The sequence below is a fragment of the Rousettus aegyptiacus genome, unplaced genomic scaffold (genome assembly GCF_014176215.1).
Source record: "Rousettus aegyptiacus isolate mRouAeg1 unplaced genomic scaffold, mRouAeg1.p scaffold_m13_p_5, whole genome shotgun sequence".
In the NCBI taxonomy this organism is placed as follows: domain Eukaryota; kingdom Metazoa; phylum Chordata; class Mammalia; order Chiroptera; family Pteropodidae; genus Rousettus; species Rousettus aegyptiacus.
This window is the reverse complement of record NW_023416308.1, coordinates 75,602,783-75,618,718: the sequence shown is the minus strand read 5'-3', so window position 1 is coordinate 75,618,718 and position 15,936 is coordinate 75,602,783. Positions and strand designations below refer to the sequence as shown.

The window sequence follows — 15,936 nt, the reverse complement described above, 5'->3', positions numbered from 1 at the left end:
TATAAAGACACCAGTTTATTTATTACTGATAACACTTCATTTGGCTAAAACCACAAGAAATCCACACACAAATACTTAAAGTGCAAATTCTTACAGGCAGTACTTATGATACACCTTGGTGTTCTCATGGGGGAAAAATGGGAAGATGTTGACAGAAACTGTTAAAACAAGGGCACACTTTTGAACTACGGCTACATAGTCAGGAAAAGAATTCATTCTTAACCGCATATATTTTATCTGGCATATACAATAACGTATACAAAGAATTTATTTTAGCCTATAATAAGAAAGCCTCACCATATATATAAATGCAGACTCTTGCTTGAGTGGCTCTTTTAAAATAATATGCTGAATTATAATAAAGGACAAAAATATATCAAATAATATCAAATCAGTTTTGACTCACTTGGAAGGTAACACTAGTAGGTTCAAAATGGTACTTTTACTAATGATATTAAATCTACACAAACACTTCTCTAGCCTTTTTGGCCAATCCCTTGCTTTGAGTGTAAAATATGAGGCATTACACACAATTTCTAAATAGGAATATGCTCTGCTTCCTCCAAAGAAACTGAATATTTAAGGGTGTATGTGCTTAATAAACATTATTTATTATAAATTTCAATAATGAGAATTGTTTTAAAAGCCGAATTTAAAAATTAATATTTTTGATTGTTTCTAAAACTATTTGCTTCTTTAAAATAAAATCTCTTTATTACTATTATCAATAATTAAGCACTCTATGTAACAGGTACTATACTAGGTGGTGTGAATATGAAAAATAATAAACCATGATCCCTGCTCCCAGGGAACTGAGAGCTGGGTGCTCCTTCTTAGTCAAGGAATGCCAACTAATTAAAGAGAACAAACAGGCCAACACCTCTGACTACGTTATAAAGTTCGGTGGTAACGTAACTGTTTCAGGTCAGTTTAACTTGACATGAATACTTTCAAAGTTCAACTTTCAAAGAGCAGGGAATACCCTAGATATGTTTCATGTTTATATTTCTCACATGAGAATCGGTGTGTGAACCCCCAGGAATATGCAGCAATTGAAGAGGGGAGGTTGGGGGAGAAAACTCAGAGGCTATGTGATAAACGTGGTGCTCTTTTCCAGCAGCACCAGTTCTGGTGAAGATTGAAGGAATCATTTCATATTAAGACAGTTTTATTATGGAGAATGCAAAATTCGCTTACATTTTTAAGACAGAACACGCAATTTCACGAGTGGTAGGCCCCTTCCCCTACACATTCATGCTCCTCTGCTTTAGGGTCATGCTGGTGGGAAAATCTGAGAAGCAAACTTTAACTATGTCGCTTTGCTCTTACCTTCGTCACTTTACTCATCATATGTTCTCTTTTTAAAGTACATAGTCTTTAATTAATAAAGAGAATAGATGGCGTAATGAATATAATAGTGTGAGGAATATTCTAAAGTAATCAATGGTCAACACTAACTTTATTTCCAACTAGAGATAAAGTCATGCTGTGTAGAGTCAGATGAGAAATTCTCTTCTTCCCATTCAGAATCTTTATGGCTTATGGTAAGATATTTGGAGGGACAAATATGAAAAAATATTTCTTCAAATTTTGTGCTTTGGATGCCCAAAGTACAAGGAAACAGAAAATAAAATGCTAGATCAATTGACATTCATTTCGGTTAGTATGACTCTTTCCTCATCAGTTTCTAGAGCCATATCAGAAAACAAGTGAATTGTAAAAGGCCATAATAAATTAACATATAGTATCCAGACAGATAAAAAAAAAAAAAAGTTATGAAATAGATTTTAAATTACTTCTTACAATGTCTTAAATATTCTCACAATAAGAAAATAACCAAAAGTCTATAAACCAACTTAGCTTATGAATAAGTTTAAAGCATTCTGAAAGATACAGATAAGATTTCTTGTCAGTGAGGTAATAGGGCAATAGCATTTCACAGTAACAAAATGTGGGAGGGCATATAGGGAAAGGGAGGTAGAGAGAAAAAGGCATACAATTAAATTTATCCAAGCAGAATCTAGATTTTTCAAGCATTATAAACAACAATGGAAAATATCTGAAAGAAATACCGATAGCAGCAGTTCGTAGAACAATTTCTCCATTAAACTCCAGCTAATATCTTTGTTACATCAATTCCAGAAGCAATCCGCTTAAGAAATAGTTCTATTTCCTATATAAAGATATTCCACAGTATCCAATCTCTTAGAACCTGCCTGCTGAAGTTACTACATCCAAGTAACAATACTTTAAAACAAACCCCTCAAATATCCTATAAAGCTATACGTTCTTCAAAACGAACAAAATTTTGTTCAAGTCTCGATTTGTCAGCTTAAATTAAAAATAACATCTAAGCAGGTCTTTATCCACTGCACTCATACTTATCTATCACTCAATATATACAAAAACTGTCTTGTGAACTAAATTCTTCTAAATATGGAGTGAAATTCAAATGTTACTTTCGGTGCTCTTTATGACATCTTTGTTCCAACCTGAGTTTTTTAAAGAGTTTGGAAGGAACTTTTAAAAGCCATATAGTATATATCCCTTAATATTTAAAATTTTTATTCTCTTAAAAATAAAAAAATTTCAAACAGAAGGCTTCTAATGATTGCTGCCCAAGTTCTTAAATAATAAACTTTTTTTTTTTAAGATCCTTAGTCCCTCTTATTTTGTCCTCACTGGACATGGTGAACAGTTTTTCGTATTACTTCTTACTTTAAGTCCTTCAATAAAAAACTCAACAACTTAAAACTTATTAAACTATCTCAACAGCTTTCTCCTCCGCAGTGTTAAATGATCTTAATTTTTTGAACTTTTCCTCAGAGGTTCATTTCCCAATCTATATTTTATTCCTTTTTATTTCTGCTATATCCCCTCCCCAGTTCCCATCTGATCCTAAGACTCAACATCCTTGCAGGAACTGAATCGGTCAGAGGGATACTTTTTCTCATCTCTTAAAACTTGGTCTCTGTAGTGGTCACTAATAAAGGAAAACGAAAGGTTCACTATTTGCTCAACATTGAACAAATAAACACAAGTAAAAAACTTGCCCACAGTCAGTTTTTTCCCTATATTTAGGGTGATAAGTTTGTTCTTCACAAGAAGTACTTTCTGTGCCACCTTAGCGACCTTTCTATTGTTTATTACTACTGTTTATTTCCAACCTATGCTTTGATCTTGCCCCACTAATTCTTTTCTTTTCCCCAAAGCTCTAGAAAATCTCAGTTTTGATCTGCACGCTCAGTGAGAATGTTCATAAAGATATGGTTCATAAAGAAAAAGATAAACAATGCAGAGCCCAAGGCTGAGACCTACTGGCCAGCACTCCTGTCTCTCTTGGTTGACTTGAATTTACTCTTAGGCAAGTGTACACTCACTTATGTCAAGTTCATGTTAAATATCATGCTCAGATAAACTTGAGAGCTTAGCTAGAATCAAATAATTATCTCAATTTATATCTTTCGGGAACATTTGTAAAATTTTGTTAATTTCAACTTTGGATTTAAAAATTTTTGAGATAAGAATCTAAGCTTTAATAACTTTTCACCTTTATTAAGATGACTTAAATATTGCATTATATTAAAGCATTCAAATAAAACTGTTCTCTCTGTAATAGAATGACAATCAATGTGGCTTTAGTAATTATGAATGGGCTATTCTATCATTTTAGTTCCACACTATTTTTCAGTCACTGAAACACAGACACTAAAACTAAATATACATATTTTCTATATATATAGTATTGTTCATAACACTTTTTAGAATATAGGCCATTTCCTAAATTACAGTCTACATTCCTAAAAGCAAATAAAACAAAAATTCTATACATAACTTCTTGAGTGCAAAGCCTTTGAAAAAAACCTCATTCAGAAATACGGTGCTCTACGTTTAGCCAGTTGTCTATTATCTACAGTCATAAAACATCCAGCTACAAGAAAGTAAGGAAGGAACAAATTAACAATAGTGGCAATACAATAATTTGAAAATTATATTTGGATTATACGGCTTCAACCAAATGTTAGCTGATAGCTCCAACAAACCAAACCATGATTTAATAAATACCCTAATCAGTTCAAATTTTATAGTCTTCTTCTTCTTATTGTTATTACTATATTTTTTTAGGAAATTCTCTAATACTCATTATCTCCCACAGGCAATTTGTTTAGTATGATCATACCCCAGTCTTGTTATTGTTACTTTGCAGCTATACCACGTGTGTTTAAGTTTTCTGTGAGCTCTTATGACAGGATATACTTAAAGAAGATTAAACAGAGCTTCTCATTTGTCTTTTTTGGAAGACTGCAGAATCAACCAAAGTGATCTTCTAATATTTTTTTCCACATTACAAAAGATAAGTAGTACTCTTGTGATCAGAAATTCTACAGAAGCCAACAAGATGTTTGGATAAACTGGGCTTTAGTATTAAAACATTTAATTTTAGTGTTTCATGACACCTAAAACTGAATGTTTTATTTCTTAGTAAAATTGGTATTGCGTTACCTGATAAAGGAATAAGTCTACTTATAAAAATGTAATTCAAATGTCAGATTTTTAAACAAGTTCAGAGCTCTTTTGTCAGTTCAGATTTTTTTCTTTATTTAAAAGCTGATAACTGACACTTAATTCTAACATAAAGATCCTTAACTACAGTCACACTGAGCCTACTGTTATTAACGTTTTTATTTACATTCATAAGATTTTAAAGTCAGCAAACGTACTTAATGTGGAGGGGAAGCACCTATGTAGTTTGGAAGATTTTCCTTAACTATCTGAAATTAACTGACTAAATTATATTGGATGCAGAAACGCTGCTTCAATTCACACCATACCCCAAGAAGGCACTGAGAAATTCGACAATAACAAAGCCACTAGGAGTGTTGCCACTATTGTTTTATGTTCAGTAAATGTCGGGATTTTAAATACATACAATAAATTTACACTGCACCAAGAGCACCTGAAACAGAGGAACTGAAAATCACATATTGTACATCTGTTCTAAGCTGGAAATGCTAAATACTCTATTTCAAATACTCTAATTTGTAAGTTAATACCTGTGATGAAACAATGACACTTTTCCACAATGTTCTGAGAACAGTGCCATTTTCTTGTCAATTTCATACATTAACTTTCTTAATTCTACAATTATATAACATTTATCTGCCTTTTTTTAAGACCATGCTATACACAATTACAAGAATATTGAACTAAGCTTATTCACATTTTAATAAGAAAACTCAGTTTTGCACTGTTCTGTTTCTGTTAAAGGAAGAATGACATGTTATTATAATACTTTTAATATAATGACTTTTGTTCAAAACCATGAAAAAATTTGAATCATTTCTCTCCAGACCTTTTCATTTCAAATTAATAGTTTGTTTACTCAGCCAACTAAAAAGAAAGAAGATAAAAGAAAAAAGATACTTGGCCAGATGATAGAGAATGCTAACATGAACTCAATGCATGGAGTTCTTGGTTGTCCTGTTCCATTCGCCAGCGCAAGGTAATGCTGTACTGGTGTCCACTAAACAGAACGCCAGATCAATCCATTTTTACTGGGCTCAAGAAAATTTTCAATCAGAGCTTCAATGAGTTTCTTCAATTCCTCTTCTAGTAAGGCAGTGTCACTAAGGGAAAAGATTAAAAGTATTGAAATTCTTGATTTTCATAGCCTTAAAATTTCTTTAAATTGTTATAACTGTTTAAGAAGGCATATACCTGATGGGATTAATTAAATGATTGGCAAACGAAAAAGAAATTCACTCAGTTAAAACAAAACAAGACCAAAGTGTGGGGTACCACACATAAAGAAAACATCAATATCACTAATTGAAGTTGAACTGCATTAAGAGGAGAGCCTTGGTTCATAGTACATGGATGAGTTATATATAGTATAGATAAAGATTTCTCCTGGGACAGGTGACTTAATGGCTTAGGACAGAGATACCAGATGTTAAGAGAGAATGGCTTCCCAAAATACTTTTGAAGAACAGCCTGTACAGATATTATGGGATGATATAGCCTATCTTTCAGGTAGAAGAGGGGAATGTGACTAAAAGAATGAGATGTTTAAAAAATAAATGTGCACTTACAAGTGTGCCCTTCAAAGCCATCCCCTGTAGAGCTGCTATTGCCCAAAACATTTCTAGGAAAGGCTCTTTTAAACTACCTTTGCAGTCATTTCACATACTACCCAACAAATTAGTGTTTATTACTTTAATAATTATTTTAAACCAAATATATTTTTAACAAAATATAGCATTACCCAATTTGGTTTACTTTAAACTCTGCTTTTTTTACTCCCTAAAGGAAATAAAATGTACTCTTAAATTCAAAGATTTAGGGACATAAAAAATAATATACATTAGGCTCTGAAGGCAGTTCCAAAAAAATCTCCTTTTGAAAAATATACTGATCAATGATGACATTACAGGAGGCACTACTTTCAATAAGTTTAAATAGCCTTTAAGTATGTTTATTAAAGTCAAGTTAATTTAGTCACAATTCATACTCTTAAAAGGAAATAAATTTGGCAGGTTAAGTGAAATCACATTAGATATAGAAAATGAGTATTTAGTAATAAACAAATTATTTGTTGATCATTTCTTTATGTTCATCACATAATAGTTAAAGCTTAGAGAGTTTTCCCAGGAATATAAATTCACTAACATTTTAAAATTGAATTCTCGAATGATACAACTGCTTTGGAAAATAGTCTGCCAGTTCCTCAAAAGGTTAAACATAGAACTACCATGTGACCCAGCAATTCTACCCCTAGATATATCCCCAAGTGAAATGAAAACATAGGTCCACACAAAAACTTGTTCACAAATGTTTGTAGCACCACTATGCATAATAGCCAAAATGTCCAACACCTGATAAATGGATTTAAAAATGTGGAATATCCATACAATGGAATATTATTGAACCATTAAAACAAAAATTTTAAAAAAGGAATAAAGTATTGATTCATGCTACAACATGGATTAACGTTGAAAACATTATGCTAAGTAAAAGATGCCAGTCGTAAGGGACCACATAACATATGATTCCATTTATATGACATGTTCAGAATAAGCAGCAAATCAATAATGACTGATAGTAGATTGGCGGTTGCCTACGACTAGGAGGGAGGGGAATGAGAAGTGACTGCTAATGGATCTGGGGTTTCCTTTAGAGGTGATGAAAATGTTCTAAAATTGATTGTAGTGATTGCACAACTCTGAATACACTAAAAACCATTGAACTATACAATTTAAATGGGTGAGTTATATGGGATGAGAGTTATATGTCAATAAGGCATGTGCACACATGTGAGAGTGAGTGTATAAAGTCAATGCTTACCTCTGGTCAGGTGATGCACACATCTCTGCATAATATTTTATCTTTGGTTCTGTCCCACTTGTCCGAAGAGTAGCAACGCAGCCATTTTGAAACGTAAATGTAATCATTTGGCTATTTTTACTCACAGGCAGCACCTATGCACAATTAATTGTAGCAACAGCTTAATGACACTTGGTAACTTTTTCATTTCCAAGAGTTGTAAAATACATTTCACTTATATGAGGTATGTAAAATACTCAAATTCATAGAAACAGAAAGTAGAAGGGTGGTTGCCAAAGGCTGGGAGAAGGGACAAATGGGGAGTTGTCCCGTGGGTACAGAGTTTCAGTTTAGTGACATGAAAAAGTTCTAGAGATCTACTGCACAACAACGTGAATAGTTAATACCACTGAACTGTATGCTTAAAAATGGGTAAGATGATAAATTTCATGAATTTTTTTTTACAATTAAAAATAAACAAATATTTTAAAAAGAATTATAAAATACAAAAGAGGCCCCTCACTCAGTCCGTGGTACTACCATACACTAGCTGCTTAAGATAGAGACCCTCCTCCCCTCTTCTTCACTCACAGACCATCAACTAGCAGGTCCCATCTATTCTATCCTTTATTTAACTCAACTATGTCAATTCTCTCTATCACTACTACTACTATATTAAGTTCAGGCTACCATCATCTCTCATCTGGATCACTGAACAGCGTACTAACTAATCTTTCTGCCTGGTAATTGGGCTATCTCTAACCCACTCTCCATACGTGCCATTCTTCCTCACACTCCACACTACAGTTGTACAGAACTACTTGTGGTTCTTTGAAGGAAATCGTGCCGTCTCATCTCCAGATCTAGTACTTGCCACTCCCTTTGCCTGAAACACCCAGCTCCTCCTACAGCTGGATAACTCCTACTCATACTCATACTCTAGAACTCAGCTCACATAAGTCCTCTAGAAAGTCTTCCATAAGCTTCCCAAATCTGAGTAAGGGTCCTTCCTATGCTCTTCCATAAGTGGCACCCTCTGGTAGCACTTATAATTTTTTAAAAAGTAAGCACTGTTTACTTGTCCATTTCTCCACTGAATTCTTGAGTGCAGAAAGTGTCTCTGTCATTGCTACATTCCCATTGTGCCTGTGCCTGTAGCACAGAAGAGTTCTGATAAATGCCAGTAGAACACACAGATAAATGACAATTTGAAATGTGAAGAAGAAAGAACTCAGGAAGTTTTTGATGCATACTATGTGACCTTAGAGGATTAAATATCTCAATACCATCTGCCTTACAAAACTATTATAATCATCAGGGGGGAACAGATAGAAAAGCACTTTGAATAACAAATATCATAAACTATAAAGAAAGTTAAGAGGAAAAAAATAACACCGAGAACTACTCTAAGCACAGAAACATTAGAAAAATTAAAAGCCAGATGATAGGTTCTTCTTGTCAAGTAGTTTACAAAGACAGAAAAATAGATACACACATAGGTGTACATACACTGCATATCAATAACTGGGAACTAATAATTTGTTGACTGGATGAATATACAAAGGGAATGTGGGCAGTATTCTAAACAAGAGACTTCAGATTTCCCAAAATATATTATATCCCTAGAATCTAGAGATAACATCAGAACATTATAAATGAAAATTTAAGCTAATCATAATGATAACTAAATACGATCAGCAACCTACGACATTTAAATATTTGTTGAGCGCCTACCACATAGACAGGAGCTTTGAGAGGCATAAGAGTATCTCACAAATGGATCTGCCATGTACAACATAATGATAACAAGACTGAAAATGATGAATGACAAGAGGAAGGCACAATATATAATGAAACCTCAGGAAGGTGATATCTGATTATGGGACCTGGGGGATATGTAGAGGAGATAACATTTGCCTCACATCTTCAGTAATGGCTAAGGTGTGGACCTGCAACTGTAGGAATAAAGGTAGACTGAGGAAACTATCTAGAGCAAAAATAGAGATAATTTTTTAAAATGTATATAAGATGTATATAAGAAATTATAAGTTGTTCTATTTAGCTAGAGGTATAGTGAATAAAGGTGAAAAAGAGAGATTACAACTAGAGAGATGTGTAGTTTTGAAATTATAGACTTTTAGACTTTATTTTCAACATTATTTGTTCAGCAACATCACACATTCTCCTTCCCTTTCTCTCTGTCTGTGTCTGTCTCTCATCCTCTTTCTCACCATGCCCCACCCCAACACCCAGGGTACACACACTTGAGGAGTAATAGAGGACAGGATCAAAGTCAGAGAGACAGTTAGTGGACAATTACTCTGGAAAAAAACAAAGGATCCTAGCTTCAAGAAACTCACAGCCTTGAACTTCCACTATTTTACTACAGTATGAATTATTACAGACTGTTAAAAACTTTTTTTTAAAAAAAAACAGGTACTTACTGATTTTTTATTAGGCTGGCTGCTGTCATATCCAGTGGTAACATCTCGTATATGCAATATAGCAAATGCCCCACAAAATTTTGGATATTCTTTTGGAGAATCAAAATTACGAAGCCTTTCAAATATATTTTTGATGGTAGTTGGATCATAACACAAGAAATATGACGTTTTGGAAATATGATAACCGTATCTGCACAAAGATTGAAAGTGTTAAAATCAGATTTCAGATAGCTCTCTAGAAAAGTAGAAAGATAAGCTGATTATAGTATTATGTAGAAAGTAGCAGTCCTTAGACAATCTTAGTACTTCTTAAAAAAAGTTGACTATTCCTTGAAAACAAATTTAGAAAACTAAAAGTAGGCCAAAAAAATTTAGCATAGGACTTACTTTTCATAAATCTTAATCAGTTGCTGTTTCAATGTTATGTTCATGGTTTCTAGGTAAGATGCCATCTCAGCGACAACAACAGCTGCACTCACCCCATCTTTATCCAAAACTGAAGTTCCACACAGGAAACCTGAAAATTAAAAAACATCTTTAAAATTAGGAAAACTTAAGCCCATAATAATTTCAATAGCTTTACAGTCTAATAATAAATGAAACCCATTGATACTGAAGGTATTTAGGGGGTCTTTAAGAATTTTTTTTTTCTAATGAGAAATGCATCTACTACACATTTCTGAGCTCTCTGTGGTTTTTACAACTCAAAATACAAAATCAGCAGACAATAATTCCTCTCTATAGAACTTTACATTTAAAAATAATCTCATTCAAATTTTGAAGATTTTAATTTCACTACATACCAATAGACTCTTCAAATGCAAAAAGGACTTCTTTCCCATTTTCCAGGAGGTCTTTTATCCTACTTCCAATCCATTTAAAACCTGGTAATGTTTCCTGAAATGCAGAGGAGGCCACTCTGGTTAAGTGACTCTCTCATAAATACGTTTTAGAGAAAAGCCTATCACTAAATGCACTAAATGTATTACATAACACTCTCATAGTGATCTGTTAACAGTTTTTGGTCCACAAAGATTCAGAATGGTAAACATATAGTCATAAAGTGCATAAAGATACATACACTGCCATGACTGATAACCTATTTATCAAATAGAGTAATTGATGATTTACACCAAATATAATCAATATTTATAAGTGGTGATGCATATAGTCACACACACACATATATTATGATCATCTACTATTTATCAAACACCGTAACAACTGCCTTACATCATCTTTTCTTAATGCTCACAAAAAACTTTGTTGCTGAAACAGGCTCAGTGGTTCAATAAATGTACCCAAGAATATGCTGCATATAGGAGACAGACGCAGGATTCAATTACAGTGCTTCTCAGAAACTGTCCTTTAAACTCTATGAGAAGCACTAACATCAGAGTACCTATGAAGGTTGTGATTTAGTACCCCTGAGTAATCGAAGGCCATAATGCTTTTTAATGATGCACTTTCAACATTATCACAACACATGGTTGAACCAAGTGTTCTTTACCATAACATCAAGTCCTTCTTCGGTAATTAGATTTAAGAACTTTTCATCTGATGAGCTATAGACAAACTGTTTTAGAATCAACAGAAAGAGCATGTGATACACACTGACTCTAGAGCTCACCATTACTAACTTAAGATTCTTAATTCATCTCTCTACCTCCTCACTGGAAAGTAAAATAAAAGCCCAAACCATCTGCTACCCCTACCCCCAACAATAAAAAGAAGGAAGCAAATTTATAATATTGGTCTTTAGAATCATTTCTTTTTTCTCTTTAGTGCTCATTATACATTTTTCTTATCATAGATTTAAGTGAAAAAAAAAGTTAACATTATTTAATTCAGAATCTTGGGCTTAAAGTAAATTTTCGATTTCTTCTCTTTTGCTATTTATATTTTAGAAAGCCTGAGATTGAAAGTTCTACTTCATTAAGACAGGTACAATTTTCTTCTATTCAGCCGGTTAGTGGTAAGACCTGTAGCTTGACCGTGGCTCAAGAAAAAAATGCCCAGAGGTGACATTTTCACTGATATTTGGCAAAGATGCCAGAGAAAAAGCAACTTAATTAACATTAATCCCAGTAGCTGTAAAAATAGCAGGCTTAACTTCCTAAGGCTCACAAAGGTTAAAATCTGTGCTGAGAGAGGGGCATTATTTGTTTTTTGTTTTTTTGTTTTTTATGTAGAATCTTTGGGTCTTAATTTGCAATTTAGAGGACTACTTAAAGTTTCTTCAAACTAAAGTTGAAGAGCCTAAATAAACAAATGGTCAATGACACCTATAATTTTTTAGAGTGGAGTTTATGTTACTGATGAGGTCACCAGGAGCCAGATTTTCTCAGTACAAAACCCAGATATTATTGTATGAAATAAGCATTAGTGCAATTTTTAAAGAACATCTTATCTTAGTTTCAGAAATTTACACACTGGATGAATCTGGCTCAAGTGCTTAAATATGAAAAATATTAAGTAAGTGTTAACAGAATTAGAAAAAGAGTGGGAATTATATATGAAATCAACAAAAGTTAGTTTTGGTGAAGAGACAGCTTTAATTTATAGAAACAAGTTTAGAAAAGTAACAAACAGATAGTATCCTTACTTCAAAATGGAATCCTTCTTTAAGTGCAAGTGCCTTCAGAATTTTGGAGGAGACTGTGGTGGCTAACATATAAATGTTCTTCGCATCAGCATTTCTTGATTTACTTTTCTTCCAGCAATCAAACATCCACCACCCAAACAGAGCTGCCAGCTCATTCCCTGTGAAAACTTTCCAATGACCACTGGAGAGAGAATGAAAATTCAAGTCAAGACCTTTCTAACTGCTCATTAAAACTTCTTGACCCTAAGGCCTACAAACTACCATCCTTCACATAGGAAAACCCAAAAATTACTATATGAGATTTTTTGAGAAAACATTTACTACTACTTTTCTAACTGACCAGGGATGAGCTTAGGGTAGGAATGGTAGCAATGTCTTTTAAAAAATTATTACATTGTTACTTTTATTCATCTACCTAATGAGAAAAAAGTTAATAATATGATGTCCTTTCTATGTAAGGACACTTGTCACAACATATAATGGCAAAAATACATAGCAACTGAAAGGACCAAGATCAGGAAACGATTATATTGATAAAGCAATCTGTTGGGATACTATACCATTTTAAAATTTAATATATCAAACAATATTTAAGAACAGGGAAAAATGCTCAGAGTACATTATAAGTGGAAATAATCAAGACATAAAATTATACCTAATATGATCACAATTTTATTAAGACATATGTATTTTAAATATTTGAGTAGAAAAAGTATAGAAAGAAGATGTTAAAATATCAACCTAGGTGGTTATCTCTGGATAGTGGTTTTACAGATTTCTTTTTAAAAAAAAATTATTTCCATTGAGCCTGTAAGACTTCAAAAATTATCTTTCAAAGTTTAAGCTTTTAATAAAATAATAGGTTCTACTGACTTCTCCTGAAGTTCTGCCACTGCCAGTCGGTCTGCATCAGGATCTGTGGCTAGCACTATCCGGGCATTTTCTTTCTCCGCCAGTCTCAAAGAAAGTTCCTGAAACAGTGACCCAAAAAGCTGAATTGTAGTGAAGACATTAAATTCAATGTTAATATTCTTAAATGTAGGCACTATGTTAGTGATATGAATTTTAGAAGAAATATAGTTTAGCTCAATTTAAAATAAGCCTAGAGGTAGGGATATCCACTACAGAGGTTTCAAACAAAACAGTATATGGCTCCAATATAAACTGAAAGATGTAAACTAAAGCAGTTGTTGCTTTTTAAAGTAATCTCTGAATTGTCAATGAGTTCTATCTATTTGACAAAGTTTAATACACTTAATAATATTTAAATATAGGGAAAAAATACCAGCACGGATTCTCCCTCTTCAGGATTTGGACATTTAACAGTAGAAAAGTCCGGATCGGGATCCTTTTGTTCTGGTACTGGAATTGGAGGTTTAAAACCAAACACTTGAAAAGCCAACTGCACATAGTCATGTCCAACCCCATGAAAAGATGTATGCACAAATTTCAAGCTGGTCTTTGAGTTTAATTCCCTGTAAAGGAAAATCATCATTTAATCAGTCATAAAACTCATTACTTGTGATATAATTAAAATAAGCTAGAGGAAAAGCTAAAATCTATCTTGTAAGATAGGGAAAATATACTCAGCCAGCCAGGAAGCTTTGTAGCAATAGTGTTAGCTACTCATGAAATAGTTATGGAAATATGGAAGCAGAAAAGAAAAAACAAAATTTTAGAGAAAATTTCCTAACTTTATATAGAAGGAATACATATATTTAGCTATACTTTTTTAAATACAGCTTTATTGAGAGGTAATTAATAGACTATAAAATTCAGTTAAAGTGTATAATTCAGTGGCTTTCACTATATTCGGAACTTTTCTACTATTATTATAATCAATTTTAGAACATTCTCATTACCCCCCAAAAACTCTATACCTCATAGCCACCACTCCCTAACCTTCCCATTCCTTCTAGCCATAGGCAACCTTAATATATTTTGTCGTTTTTGTCTCTATAGTTTTGCCTACTAGACATTTCACATACATGGAATCATATAATGTATGGTCCTCTGTGACTGGCTTCTTTAGCTTAGGATAACGTTTTCAAGGTTTATTCATGCTGTAGCATGCATCAATATTTCATTTCTTTTTATTGCCAAATAATATTTCATTGTAAGATATATCACATTTTATTTATCCATTCATCGGTTGATGGATATTGGGATTATTTCCATTTTTTTGACTCTTATAAATAGTACTATTTAGCTATAATTTTAATATAACAAACAACCAATACATTTTTATCCCTATTTCTCTACCCTATTTGTTAATCTTATTCTAAGGTAATATTATCCTATATTTCCACTTGAATACCTGTGAAAACAGATCTTTTTCAGATCTTCCATGTATCTTCTGCAAATGTCCTGCAGAGGATCTCTCTTCAGTGGGCTAGTATCCACTAAATTGTCATTCCAGGAACCATTCCAGGGTTCCACACATTCTTCTATACATTTCAGAATTTCTTTATCATGCGGAGATGTAATCTGAGCACCTGTTTCCCAATAAACCTAGATAATAGATAAATACAGTTATAAATGCTTGAAATGCTGGCCAGATGTTTTCTGAGCTACAGTAGAGATATTTGACTTTATAAAAAAAGCATATCAAATTACTCAAGTAGAAAATGTCAGCATGGGACTAACTTAATAAAAACCAAAGGCTATTAATGGTAATGTTTCCACTGGGACCCTTCAACAAAATTATCATGTATTATTTTCTTTTAGAAGTATACTTTAATAATAAAACAAGTAAAAAAAAAATCAGGCATCATTATGATGTTATAATACATATATACCATAATTTCCAGGCATACTCTTATATAGCTATGTACTGAAGATAATCTAAGCAACCATGGAATATCCATAAAACTTGACACTATACAAATTTTAGCATTATAAATTGGTTAAGTGATAAAAAAGAAATTATTTTTCAGTTATAAAGTAGAATTTATGTCACACCAAATAAAGTCTATATCAGGAAAGACAATCAATATATTAATTATCCCATATACATTTTGGTATATGTATTTTCACTAAAGAAAATATACTTCATTAAGTTGTCAGTTTGTCAAGAAGTTTGATCAATAAGACATTAGGAACAGAAAACAAAAAAAGCAAGAAAGTGTATTTCTATAATTCACAGGATCTCAAACTCAGAAGAGATTCTTAGAGAATATCTATATTGTTTCTACCATTTACATGACACTAATCCTCTCTACTGTATTCTGAATGAAGAAAAGAAGAAAATACTCGAATATGTATTATATACTAAGCTCTGTGCCAATTGATATGGTAGACTAGATGACCTGAGAATTCTCACTCTGTAAACATCTCAAAATACTAGATAAAAAAGAAAAAGTATTATCTACAATAAATAGTCTAGTTCACAAGACAGAAAGGGAAAACTCCAGGGAGTAGGGAACAAAGGAAAGAATTAAAAACCAGAGTGATAGGGCTGTGGCCTGATGCTATGGCTGCCCGGAGTTTAGGAACTGTCCATTTATCTGGTTCATGAGTTATAATGCCTATGTGGGAGGTAGGACATCAGAACTGAGACCCCTC

The 15,936-nt window shown here is 32.9% G+C and overlaps 1 protein-coding gene across 1 annotated transcript in view; it reads right to left on the bottom strand.

Annotated features, from left to right (window-relative positions):
- Positions 1 to 15,936, bottom strand: part of PGM2L1 (phosphoglucomutase 2 like 1) — a 51,158-nt gene continuing 35,222 nt past the window's right edge. Inside the window, exons 6-14 of the mRNA XM_016161451.2 lie at positions 14,690 to 14,883; positions 13,658 to 13,847; positions 13,246 to 13,343; positions 12,373 to 12,553; positions 10,571 to 10,664; positions 10,155 to 10,284; positions 9,768 to 9,957; positions 7,345 to 7,478; positions 1 to 5,627 (exon numbers count right to left, since the gene is read on the bottom strand). Coding sequence (XP_016016937.2) covers positions 5,525 to 5,627; positions 7,345 to 7,478; positions 9,768 to 9,957; positions 10,155 to 10,284; positions 10,571 to 10,664; positions 12,373 to 12,553; positions 13,246 to 13,343; positions 13,658 to 13,847; positions 14,690 to 14,883 — 1,314 coding nt within the window. The 3' untranslated portion in view covers positions 1 to 5,524. The remainder of the gene's footprint in view (positions 5,628 to 7,344; positions 7,479 to 9,767; positions 9,958 to 10,154; positions 10,285 to 10,570; positions 10,665 to 12,372; positions 12,554 to 13,245; positions 13,344 to 13,657; positions 13,848 to 14,689; positions 14,884 to 15,936) is intronic.